Here is a 13,531-nt window from a genome sequence, read left to right as displayed (position 1 = left end):
TGGTTAGGACAGTGTTTTAGGACGTGGTTAGGACAGTGTTTTAGGACGTGGTTGGGACAGTGTTTTAGGACCTGTGTAAGGCCTTTGACACAGTCAACCACAACATTTTGATAAATAAACTTCAAAAATGACATTTTTCCCAGCAGGCTCTCAGTTGGTTCAAATCTTATCTGGAGTCCAGAGGACAGAGTGGACAGATAGATGGCACAATTTCAGCCCCTCTGGAACACAAAACAGGGATTCCTCAAGGCTCCATATTGGGCCCCCTGCTGTTCTGTCTTTATATAAATGACCTGCCAAACATCTGCAAAGAGGCTGAGTGTCAGCTTTATGCCGATGACAGCGTTATTTATGTCCCAGCTAAGACTCCAGAAATGGCTGCAGAGTTACTCAACAGTTGGTCAGTGTCTCGCCATGGTTAGAGGACAACTGTCTGTCTTTGAATCATTCAAAAACAGTTGCTATGTGTTTCTCTCTGCGCAATAAATCCCTGGAGAACTTCCAGATACTGAGAAACAAAAAAAACAGTTGAAAATGTTGAGACACAAAATGTCTTGGGGTTGTCTTGGACCGCCACTTAGAATTGGACGTGCACACAAAGACAATATCACAAAGGATCCAGACCAACTTGAATTGCTTCCGTTTAATAAAACCTTGTTTATCCATGAACGCTGCTAAATTGTTCTTCCACTCAATGATTCTCTCACGTCTCATCTTGTTTCACTGTGTGGGGACAGAAAAACTGTCCCCTCTCTGTACAAACAGGCATTAAAAGTGATGGACAGGAGGACAGCCCATGAGGCGGCACTACTGGACAATTTTAGAAAAACCCAACTTTTTAAGTCTCGACCGTTTTATTAAATACTCGTTCTTAAAATTTAACTTTAAATGTGTGTATAATCTTTGAGTTTGTATGCAAAATTATGTATAAATGTAACTCATGTGGTGTCACCACTAGGGGCGCTGCAGACGGTGACTGTAAACCAGCAGAATGCAAAACCACTTTGGGTCCAAGCAGCTTCTCAGGTCAGGGTCCACAGATCTGGAACAACTAGAAACCCTCACAGATCTGGAACAACTAGAAACCCTCACAGATCTGGAACAACTAGAAACCCTCACAGATCTGGAACAACTAGAAACCCTCACAGATCTGAACCAGTTCAACAGCAAAGCAAAGCAAAGCGCTGCTTAAAGACCAACCCAGCATGCAGACATTAAATACACTTTTAAAAAATCTGTAAACTATTTATATTATAGCATGTTTTATGTATAACTATGTACAACTGTTTGCTTGTGTCTGTTTCATGTTGGGGACCGGGTCTGCAAATGAGCCTTTGGCTGGATATCTCATGGACACGGCATCGGTTGGTATTGTTGTAACAACGTTCTCTGTTCTGTCCCTCTTAAATAAACTAATAAAGACAAAAAAGAAAGAGAGAAGCGGGCGGTTTGGTCCTCCAGCGGGTTGTTTGGTCCTCCAGCGGGCGGTTTGGTCCTCCAGCGGGTTGTTTGGTCCTCCAGCGGGCGGTTTGGTCCTCAGGCGGGCGGTTTGGTCCTCCAGCGGGTGGTGGTGGTTTGGTCCTCCAGCGGGCGATTTGGTCCACCAGCTGGCGGTTTGGTCCTCCAGCGGGTGGTTTGGTCCTCCAGCGGGTGGTTTGGTCCTCCAGCGGGTGGTTTGGTCCTCCAGCAGGTGGTTTGGTCCTCCAGCAGGTGGTGGTGGTTTGGTCCTCCAGCAGGTGGTGGTGGTTTGGTCCACCAGCTGGTGGTTTGGTCCTCCAGCAGGTGGTGGTGGTTTGGTCCTCCAGCGGGTGGTTTGGTCCTCCAGCAGGTGGTGGTGGTTTGGTCCTCCAGCGGGTGGTTTGGTCCTCCAGCAGGTGGTTTGGTCCTCCAGCAGGTGGTGGTGGTTTGGTCCTCCAGCGGGTGGTTTGGTCCTCCAGCGGGTGGTTTGGTCCTCCAGCAGGTGGTGGTGGTTTGGTCCTGCAGCAGGTGGTTTGGTCCTCCAGCAGGTGGTGGTGGTTTGGTCCTCCAGCGGGTGGTGGAGGTTTGGTCCTCCAGCAGGTGGTGGTGGTTTGGTCCTCCAGCAGGTGGTGGTGGTTTGGTCCTCCAGCAGGTGGTTTGGTCCTTCAGCAGGTGGTGTGGTTTGGTCCTCCAGCGGGTGGTGGAGGTTTGGTCCTCCAGCAGGTGGTGGTGGTTTGGTCCTCCAGCGGGTGGTTTGGTCCTCCAGCGGGTGGTGGTGGTTTGGTCCTCCAGCAGGTGGTGGTGGTTTGGTCCTCCAGCGGGTGGTTTGGTCCTCCAGCGGGTGGTGGTGGTTTGGTCCTCCAGCAGGTGGTTTGGTCCTCCAGCGGGTGGTGGAGGTTTGGTCCTCCAGCAGGCGGTGGTGGTTTGGTCCTCCAGCAGGTGGTTTGGTCCTCCAGCGGGTGGTTTGGTCCTCCAGCAGGTGGTTTGGTCCTCCAGCAGGCGGTGGTGGTTTGGTCCTCCAGTGGGTGGTTTGGTCCTCCAGCAGGTGGTTTGGTCCTCCAGCAGGCGGTGGTGGTTTGGTCATCCAGCAGGTGGTTTGGTCCTCCAGCAGGCGGTGGTGGTTTGGTCCTCCAGCAGGTGGTTTGGTCCTCCAGCGGGTGGTGGAGGTTTGGTCCTCCAGCAGGCGGTGGTGGTTTGGTCCTCCAGCAGGTGGTTTGGTCCTCCAGCAGGTGGTTTGGTCCACCGTGCCTTAACAGGAGTGGTTCAGCACTGAGAAGCAGAACTCCCTGAAACTTTGTCGAACACACCACCTTCTTGCTGCTCTGTCTCCTTCTCCTCCCTCCTCTCTGCTGTCTCTCTCCCAGCTTTGTGAAAGAAACACCACCCACCTGCTCCACTGCACCTCACTCCTGCTCACTCCTGCTCACTCCTGCTCACCTCAGGATCCCTATTATCCAATCAGCAGCAAGCAAGCTGCAGGCGGGACCACAGACGTCTCCCCACACAGAGAACTCAGATTTAACATTTGTTTTACAAAATAAAAAAAAAGAAATACGTGAAGCATTCAAATAAACTTTTACACATTTCATACATTGTTAACAAACCAAAACATTATGTATTTCAATCCCTTTTTAATATGCTTTTTACTATTTATTCACTTATTTATCATGGGCATATATATTAATATTTCAATATTTATTAATATTTCACTGGGCGACATGTGTGTTTATGTTGTGTTCTTTATTACACATCTAATAGTTTAGTGGGTTTTAACATGGTTCCCACACAGGCTGAGGTTTGGGCTGGTTTTCATTGAGGTGTGAGTTTTACCTTGTTTGGGCTGAAACACTAAGTCACATCTGGCAACCCTGGAGCTGACTGGCATCATGAGGAAATAGCGTGCTCTCTCTGACTTCACATCATCTTCTGAGCTCTGGGGCCTGAAAACATCCGGTCTGATCACGTTCACACGGCGGGGCGTGTTTGAAATGATCACGCCAAAAAATCGGATCTCAGCAAAAAATGGAATTGAGCGTCGAGACCTGTGGAGTGGGCGGAGCCTTGGATGCTTCAGCGTTCAGGTAACACAAAAGAACCAACACAATGTCGAAATGAAATCTTGACATTCCAACAGGAACACGACTGCAGAGATGATACACTGTATTTGTAATTTTCTTTAGTAAAAAAAAATATATTGGCAAGAAGCCCCGCCCCCTTTTTAGGGGGCAAAACCGGTTGACATTTTTATGTTGAGACGATGGGAGGGTGTTGTCGGCAGCTGCTGGAAGTAACTAATAAAGTAACTTGTAAACTAATTTAGTTACTTTTAAAAGCAAGTAATCAGAAAAGAAATTGTGTTACTATTTAAAGGAGTAACTAGTAATCGATTACTTTTTTAAGGTGACTGGCAACACTGTTCTATCTGTAGATAGATAGATAGATAGATAGATAGATAGATAGATAGATAGATAGATGGATAGATGGACGGACGGACGGACGGACGGACGGACGGACGGACGGACGGACGGACGGACGGACGGACGGACAGACAGACAGACAGACAGACAGACAGACAGACAGACAGACAGACAGACAGACAGACAGACAGACAGACAGATAGATAGATAGATAGATAGATAGATAGACTTATAATGTCATTCTGACCATTTATATCAGAGATGCACTGCAGAACCAACGATAAAACACAGAAAAAGTACCTGAGATAAAATAAGGTTCCTAAAATGCAGTGCAAGAATAAATGTGAGCAAATGTTGTCAGCGCTGTGTGGGTCTGCACTGGATTCCACTTTGGTTCTGAATAGCGCTTCCATCGAGGAGAGCAGAGGGCTTCCTGCTTTAGCTGCACATGAAGGCCTGTACCAGTACTGCAGAGTACCTTATGGACTCAGCTCTCAGTGATCTTCTGGATCTCCACGCCCCTCAGCACCCTGGTACACCTGCAAGCTGTGGAAACGCCAAACTGCTTGTCGTGTTCTTGAGCGGCGTGCTCCAACATCTGGTCTCTCTGTCCATAGGCGAGCTTTAAAGACCACCAGGTCACAGTTCCACTTGAATATCATTAATAGCAGTCCTGGAAATTCCAAGCAGCTCTTTTCTACAATAAAACATCTCCTTACACCTCAATCCCAAACACATGTGGAATATTCAGAGGAGCAGTGGAGCAGATTCCTCACCTTTTTCAAAACCAAGATCGACTCCATTCACACTCATCTTTCCAGTGATCCAGCACCAGCCCGGGGTGGTCCTGTTCCCAGCACACAGTCCTCCACCCTCTGCAGTGCTTCCTGGAGGTCCCACGGGCTGAAGTAGAAGCCCTCATCAGGAGAATGAAACCATCCCCCTGCCTCCTGGACCCACATCCCTGATTACATCTAACCTCCCTGCCATAAGCTCCTCATCACAATAATGAGAACGCTCTCCCTACAGCCTGGCCAGGTTCCATCTGCACTCAAAGCAGTGGTTATGAAAGCACTCCTGAAAAAACCATCTCTCGACTCAGAAGTCCTGGACAACTACAGACCATCTCCAACCTCAAGGTGCTGGAAAGAGTAGCTGCAGCTCAACTTCAGGAGCACCGTCATCTCGACGGCCTGTATGAGAAGTTCCAGTCAGGTTGGAGGAGCAGACTCTCACACATGGAATCAGGTTTTAAAAAATAAATAAAATAAAGGTGTTTGTTTTCAGTCTCACTGAGCAGGTGAAGGAGTCCAGGGCATGATCCAAGCAGGAGTCCACAAAACACTAAAGTAAAAAAACGCCATGTCACGAATTGTGACATAAATATCTAAATATTTCCCGTCTTTAGATGCAACTGGAGACCCAGAGTTTATCCAGATCTCCACTGGGGCTGGAGTTTCCAAGAATCAACGTTTGTGATGAGTCGTAGCTGCGTTCAGTGAAAATGCAAGAAACACAGAAAAATATCACAGTTTTTCCAAATACCGGGGTACGTGTAAACGTGGCCTAAGTCGAGAATAGAATAGAATAAAATAAAATACAATTGACTTGACTAGAATTGAATAACTTTATTAATCTCTAGGGGAAATTCTTGAAATTAAGAGGACAGTCAGTGGATGTTAAAGGGATATTACGTGGACATTAAGGGTAAACATGAAACATACTGCACAGCTCTGCCATTTTTTATAGTTTCATGACATTATTGACAAGTTAGGATCATTATCTGTACACTATCTCACATTGTTGTGCATTGAGAGGTTTGACAGTTTGAAGACAGGTGAGTCCAACAGAAGACACTCAGCAGATACGATCTACTGTTAATGTCTGCAGAAGTGAATTAAAGGAAATACAGTTTAAAAAGCTCTCGTCAGAATCAGCAAAGTTATGTTTCAGAATGCAATTTAAAACTTTTTTTAATAAACACTTAATGGAGGAAAGAGAAGAAATCTGGAAGTTACATTATAGGGTGAAAACTGAAGTTTAAACTGGTTTGATGTTTTTCTCACAAATCCAAGGAGCTGGAAAACCACAGTCAAAGTCATTCAGACCCATGAAGGACCTCATGACCCGAAGGTCGCCACAGTCTTCTCCTCCGGAGGCATCGTCCGGCTGTCCAGGAGCCCACCGCAGCCTGCGCCACACAACACAACGGAAAAATATGACATGACATAACGCTACACTACACAACACAGTAAAACACGACAGGACTAAATAAGATACGACATGGGGTTGGGGGCTGCCCCCCTGCCATGCTCCTTCTGGGTGTTCGTCGGGGGCCTCTGGGTGGGGGCCGCTGTTCCTCCAGGTCTCCAGGCTTGTGGTCGTTCTTTACGCTACTTCAGAGGCCTGTACTACGAAGCTGGATTTTCTATTATCGAGATAACTTCAAGGATTAAACCTGGTCCTCCGTACTACGACGCTCGCTCACTTCTCACCAGGATAGACCACCCAGACAATTTACGCTGAAAGTCTAACCTGCTCTGGAGCAGGATATGTTCTGGATAAGAGGTCAGAGCTCCGCCTCCTGACCAATCAGATCTCTTAGAAAATGACCCGCCCATTTTTAAATGATGGTGATTGGTGGGCAGGTTCGGCGCTGAGCTGCAGCGAAGAGGAGAAGATAAATTAATCTAGAACAATCTTTAGACATAATAAAATAAATCCTGGTCTCTGAGGCTCTGAAGGAGGTTCTGGTTCTGGTTCTTGACTTGTTCCAGGTCTGTTTATCTCCACGAGGGTTGATCTGGAATAATGAGGTTCATGATCACACCTGACAGAACTGCAGAACCATGAATTTATGGAACCAGAACTACCCGTGTCGTCATGGTGATGAATTAATATTCCAACAGGAAACACAAGAGGACCTCCGCCTCAGAACCAGTGATGGAGAACCTAAAGTAAAAGAAGAGCAGTGAGGAAGTTCTGCCTGGAACCTTTCTGCTGGAATAAAGTGGAACTGAGTGATCACAGTGCTGTTCCTTTATATCACTGATCCATTAATCTGCTCTAATCTCACCAAGTCAGGAAGGTTCTGGTTCTGGCTGCAGCAGCAGTGTTGCTTTGAGCTGCTGGATGGGTTTGAATTCTTCATAATCTTAGAGATTAACTGCTCCTTCAGTAATCTGGAAACTGCTCTGGAGGGTTTCTCTGTGTGTGATTGGTCAGACGCTGCAAGCTCCGCCCCTTTTCTTGTGAACAAGCGCACCAAGGTCTGGGTTGAACTAGTGAACGGTGATCAGGATCCAAAGTGTCTGGATCAGTCAAGCAGGAACCAGAGATCCTGGTATGTTGGACTTCGGGACTCTTTTGGTAGCGCCACCTGCAGGGTGAATAATCCCTCCAACTCTTGACAAGACCCACGGACATACAGAACCCCCCCCCCCCCCCCCCCCCCCCCGGACTCACTGGGCAGAGCTGGAGAACACTGGTTATCTGTATCTGTCATCTTGGTGGAGAACTGGACCCCTGGTGCCATTGTAGACATGACACAACACAACACAACACAACACAACACAACACAACACAACACAACATGACATGGTTTGGCACACGGCACAACATGACATGACCCAGAACAACACACACACGGTTCTCTTGTCAGAATCTCAGCTCTGGAGAAGATCTTATGAGTTATTAATTATTCTTCATATTAATCCAGTACAGAGGCAATTCCAGGAGCCACATGCAACTGGACTATTCAGACCTCTTGGAGTTATTCAGAACATTTTAACATCTTAGACAACACAAAGATTAAAAGAGCAGTATTTAAATATGTTTCATAAATCACCCTGCTTCTGTGATTATAACGTTGATCAATGTTAGTGTGGAAGTGTACAAACACCATTTAATTTAACAACATTCTAAAGTCTGAATAAATAAACACTGAATACATGTCATTTATATCAGAATATAGAATAAATGTATGAAGTACAAATGTTTAATTAAAACAATGCCAATTAATCAAAGCCAGTGTCGACTTGGGATGCGTCGCCAGCGCATCAGGGCCCCAGAGGAAACCGGACACCCGACCCCCGCACACCCCGGCACTCCCGAGTCCAACACCAGACCGGCTCACCCCATGAGGCCGTCCCGCGCCGCGCCGGCGCAGCAAGCTCCGCCCCCAGCAACACAACCACACTGAATATTTGAAGTATTTATTTCAATACTTACAGTATTTCTTACCATTATCAGTTACAGTAATCAACCCACAATGAAATCAATGAAACAAATAAAATCTCGAGACAAATAAAAATTACTGCATGAAGTACACACATTCTGAAGAAAAACTAGAGTAAAAGCAACAAGAATCCTGTAACTCCTCATCTCTCCGTCTGGCTGCATCAGGACACAAGATTTCATCCACATCACAGGCTTCTCCTCTTCCTCTACCTGGGCCTCCTCCTCTACCTCCTTCTCCTCTTCCTCTACCTGGGCCTACTTCTCTACCTCCTTCTCCTCTTCCTCTGCCTGGGCCTCCTCCTCTACCTGGGCCTCCTCCTCTACCTCCTTCTCCTCTTCCTCTGCCTGGGCCTCCTCCTCTACCTGGGCCTCCTCCTCTACCTCCTTCTCCTCTTCCTCTACCTGGGCCTCCTCCTCTACCTCCTTCTCCTCTTCCTCTGCCTGGGCCTCCTCCTCTACCTCATTCTCCTCTTCCTCTACCTGGGCCTCCTCCTCTACCACCTTCTCCTCTTCCTCTACCTGGGCCTCCTCCTCTACCTCCTTCTCCTCTTCCTCTACCTGGGCCTCCTCCTCTACCTCCTTCTCCTCTTCCTCTACCTGGGCCTCCTCCTCTACCTCCTTCTCCTCTTCCTCTACCTGGGCCTCCTCCTCTACCTCCTTCTCCTCTTCCTCTACCTGGGCCTCCTCCTCTACCTCCTTCTCCTCGTCCTCTACCTGGGCCTCCTCCTCCTCCACCTCTTTATTCTGCTCTTCCTCTACCTGGGCCTCTTCTTCTACCTCCTTCTCCTCTTCCTCTACCACCTTCATCTCCTCTTTGAGCTCCCCCTCTCTTTCTCACTCTTCTTCTTCTACCTCCTTCTCCTCTTCCTCTGCCACCTTCATCTCCTCTTTGAGCTCCCCCTCTCTTTCTCACTCTTCTTCTTCGAGCTCCTTTCATTTTTGTTGAAGACAGGTGAACTCACCTGCTGCCTTTTATAGCACACCTGAGTGCTGCTTTTTCAAATTAGCACAGCAGGTGGATGTTATGTTATGTTGTGTTATGATATCCAATGTGTTCCTTTGTGTGTTCATCGGCAATCTGGGGCTTCGTAATAACAAGGAAGTTACCTCACAATGCTTCTCTGTGTCTAAGGTGTGAAAATGTGTGTAGAGGTTTACAAATCACTGTTTTGCAAAAATGGTGAAGCAGACATTGTGTGTAATGTGGTGCAAATCTGTGGAGGTGTTTTGCTCCTTGGAGTCGAATTTCACAAATAGTGTTTACATTTTTATTTTAGTGTCTAAAAATCGTAAAAAAAAATTTAATATTTTTTCCCAATCCCTGATGGGGAACATTGCTGTGGATGGGCAAGGCGGGGTCCCAGCAGAGGGCGGCAGAGCACCTACCCCACCTGAAACCCCTCCCTATTCCGCCTGATTCCTTCACCACAGTTGTGGGTGTATGTGGTGCGTTAAAAACATGCTCCACAGGGGTGGGGTTTGGGGGTGTGTATGAGGTGCGTGTGGGGTGAATGTGATGTGGTTTAGGAGGTGATGCAGTGTGGGTCCAGCCCGCCTGACCAGGGAACAACAGGGCAAGGAAATGTGGCCATCAGCCCCCCAGCGAGGCGCGCAGCCGGGGCACAAAGAGTCGAGGGCCCAGAAAACCCCCAGGGAAGACCGACCACCCCAAACCACCACCTTGACACAGACCGCGATGTCGAGCCTGGCCCACCAACCCCAGCACCCCCCGGCACCGCCACAGGCCGGCCAACACAGAGGGCCATGCCCGAGGTGGCCCTGGGGCAAGACTGGACCCCCCAGACACAGGCCCTCTGTGCCCCTCGGCAACCCCAACACACCAGGGACGCACCCAGTAAAAAAAAAAGGTTTGTGGGAGGATCCCCCCAAATCAAGCACCCCCTCCCGCCAGCCCCCGCAGGGCCGGCCAACACCCGATAACCAGTCCGCAGGGATAGCCCAGGGATGTTCTGCCAAATTTAAAATGGTGGAAATACCAGTTTGTCTGGGAGTGGTGAGGAATTTCCTTCAGAAAGGTTTTAACGATGTATTAGAGATGTACATCAACAACTACAACTAGATCCTAAATATTTACATTTTTCTCTTGTGGATTCTGGTGGAGGAACTTTAAAGAGGCAGGCACAACAACAAACATAACAATTAAAACAATAGAGTCCTTCTCAGTCCCTGTTCATTTTAACAGTTACAATAGGATTCTTACAGCACTTGGAGTTCATGTGAAATTTTACCCTCCAGTTATTTGTTTTTCAGGATTCCTTCTGAAATTGAAGGAAATAAAAGTGGCTGACTTCTCTCACCGCTCTTTGTCCACTGGAGTTCCATCCACCCACATCCAGACTCCCTCAGTCCCCCGGTCCGTCATGCCCACCCAGGCTGCCACCACCAGGCCGCTTAGGAAGTCCTGCCAGGAGGGAGGATGCTCAGAAACACACACACACACACACACACACACACACACACACACACACACACACACACAGACGCAATGCTGACCTGTTCCTGCTGGCTGTTGATGATGACCAGGTCACCCCCCCTGGCCCTGCAGGCCTGCCTCGCCCCGTCCCAGCTCGCCCTCTGAGAGGAGACGTAGTAACAGCTTGAGGAGGACGGGATCCAACCCTGAGGACAGCTGTGCTCCTCCTGCGTCTCGTCCTGCGTCCCCTCCTCTGTCCCTGCGCAACACACAGTGTGAAACACACCACAGACAACTGTGTGTGTGTGTGTGTGTGTGTGTGTGTGTGTGTGTGTGTGTGTGTGTGTGTGTGTGTGTGTGTGTGTGTGTGTGTGCTGTTTTAAAACAGGTTCAAAGCTCCTCCATCAGTGTAGCTGTAGCTGGTAGTGTACCTGGTAGTAGACTTGGTAGTGGACCTGGTTGCGTAGCTGGTTGTCTAGCTGGTTGTGTACCTGGCTGTGTAGCTGCTGGTGTAGTTGGTTGTTCACCTGGTAGTGGACCTGGTTGTGGACCTGGTAGTGGATCTGGTTGTGTAGCTGGTGGTGTGCCTGGTAGTGTACCTAGTTGTGTAGCTGGTGGTGTACCAGATGGTGTAGCTGGTAGTGTACCTGATGCTGTACCTGGTAGTGTACCTAGTTGTGTAGCTAGTAGTGTTCCCGATAGTGTACCTGGTTGTGTAGCTGGTTGTCTACCTGATGGTGTACCTGGTTGTTTAGCTGGTAGTGTACCTGGTTGTGTAGCTGATGGTGTACCGGATGGTGTAGCTGCTAGTTTACCTAGAAGTTTACCTGGTTGTGTACCTGGTAGTGTACGGGGTTGTGTTCCTGGTAGTGTACCTGGTAGTGTACCTGGTTGTGTTCCTGGTTGTGTACCTGGTTGTGTTCCTGGTTGTGTTCCTGGTTGTGTACCTGGTAGTGTTCCTGGTTGTGTTCCTGGTTGTGTACCTGGTAGTGTACCTGGTAGTGTACCTGGTAGTGTACCTGGTTGTGTTCCTGGTTGTGATCCTGGTTGTGTAGCTGGACTCAGTCTCAGGGCGATGTTGAGCGAGGCCTGGAGAACACACAGCAGCCCGAAGCTCAGCAGCACCACCTGCAGGTGTTTGATTTCTGTGCAGCACAGTGAGGATCAGTTTCTCTTGGCCGACAGGAAGCTGCTGTGAAGGTGAACGCAGGTGAACTTACCTGCCTGGCGCGACCTCCGAGTGGCTGCAGCAGCTTCCGGGTCCGATCTGGAGATCTGCCGATATTCAGCGACTTCGAAGCCGCCGTCGGGCTCACGAGAGCGGAAGAACACGGCCATGAAGACTCAGCTGGCGAGGAGACGTCTCTGCCTCTGACTGTCTGCAGCGAGGCTTCCTGGCAGCATCGCTCGCTCTGTTGAGCCACAGGAAGTGAGTCAACATGGTTCTCATAGTGAGTTGCATGTTCTCCCTCAGCTTCCTCCTGAGAACACAGTCTATGACTCCAAATGATCTGCTGCAGGGAAAGCCAGTGAGTTTCCCTCAGATTCTGTTTTTGAACCGGGTCCAACTCTTTTCCATGACGACGGAGCGCTGATGGCTCTGTCAGAGAGGAAAGGGTTAAAACCCTTCTACCGGAGCAACGCCAACACGTTTAACTGAAATATGCAGTGAGCTTCTCTCTGAACCCGGATGGAGGAACATCTGACTTCTGTTCTGTTTGGATGGATCTGCATATTTCCAACCATTTCTGTGTTCATCATGACGAAGTGCTGTGTTTTGTTTTGTTTTTAATAATGTGAGTTGACGATGTGCTTCTCACTCACTGTCTTTCTACCATTTGAATGAATTCATTCATTCAGTTACTCTCAAAGTGTGGAACATAATAATAATAATTAATCATCTTAGTCCGAATTATGGAGATGAATTCCTCTAAATTCACTTTCAAACACCATCAGGGAAACAAGAGTAGTGGACGTTTCGCTTCAGCTTTAACTTTTACTTCAAGGTTAAATCAGAGCTTCCCTGGTTTTGTGGAGGAACTTCCCCGTGTGGAAACGTCCTGTTGAGAAAAGTCTGACGAACATGAACACAACAACATGTTGCAACACTCAGAAACGTTTCTCACCAGGACAAAACACTAACAAGTTATTTCACAAGGTTTAGTGAGGAGAGGAAAACATCAGTCCCACTCATTCAGGGCTTCACAGCTGTCCACATCTGTCACCTCACATCCTGAAGGTCTCTGCTGAAACTCACAGGAGCAACATGTGAGCTGAAACAACAGCGTTTCAACAGTTTGTCTCTCCTGGGATTCCATATTCAAAAGGCATTTTCTTTAATGGCGATACAAGAAAGAAGATTTTAGACATTTATTCTTCAACAAGACGTGTTAAATGACCCGTGATGTTTCCAGGAACACCAGCCTGACGACTCGTGATCCATGTGGTCAAGGTGTGTTTGATGTGGAGGAACCCGGTGTGGAGTTCTGTTCGTCCACGGCCCAGTCACTGGATTCAGACTGTCGTCTACGTCAAACAGTTTGCCCACAATTACTGGAAGAAAAGTAAAAGTAATAATAACATATACCAGCTAGTTAATACCATGTTTGGCACTTTAATGCACATCGTTTACAGAAGAAGTAAAATCCTGTCACCAAATAGTGGGAGTTGTTCTGGAGAACAAGGAACAAGCTAAGAGTTGTAGAATTCAGGAAAACATTTGAGGATGGCAATTATCTTCAAGTTTTTCTGTGAGTTATGAAACTTTACTGCAACACACACACACACACACACACACACACACACACACACACACACACACACTATGTAAAACTATTTGAAGAAGAAGCAGTGTCTCTGTATCTCAGTCTGTCCGTCTAAAGTGACTTATGTGTGTCCAAAGAGAGATTTCTAAATGTGTAAAACTAATTTCTTCACGCGAACTCGACTCTCAAAATCTTTCTGTTCGAGTTTTCCAATGTGT

The 13,531-nt window shown here is 47.9% G+C and overlaps 1 protein-coding gene across 2 annotated transcripts; it reads right to left on the bottom strand.

The window, feature by feature from the left end:
* Positions 1–5,485: 5,485 nt before the first annotated feature.
* Positions 5,486–11,953, bottom strand: LOC308109490 (C-type lectin domain family 4 member E-like). Of its 2 annotated transcripts, none has more exons than XM_080463072.1 (5): positions 11,769–11,953; positions 11,568–11,693; positions 10,629–10,807; positions 10,433–10,536; positions 5,486–6,066 (listed from the first exon to the last, which is right to left on the bottom strand). In XM_080463072.1, the coding sequence occupies exons 1-5, from the start codon at positions 11,884–11,886 to the stop codon at positions 5,916–5,918; spliced, it is 678 nt and encodes a 225-aa protein (XP_080319198.1). In that variant the 5' UTR covers positions 11,887–11,953; the 3' UTR covers positions 5,486–5,915. The 2 variants fall into 2 exon arrangements, with proteins under 2 accessions (XP_080319198.1, XP_080319197.1); XM_080463071.1 differs by having other exon boundaries at positions 11,556–11,693; positions 11,769–11,928.
* Positions 11,954–13,531: the final 1,578 nt, after the last annotated feature.

Source organism: Lipophrys pholis (assembly GCF_963383615.2).
Source record: "Lipophrys pholis genome assembly, chromosome: 5".
In the NCBI taxonomy this organism is placed as follows: domain Eukaryota; kingdom Metazoa; phylum Chordata; class Actinopteri; order Blenniiformes; family Blenniidae; genus Lipophrys; species Lipophrys pholis.
This window is presented reverse-complemented; position numbering and strand designations above follow the sequence as displayed.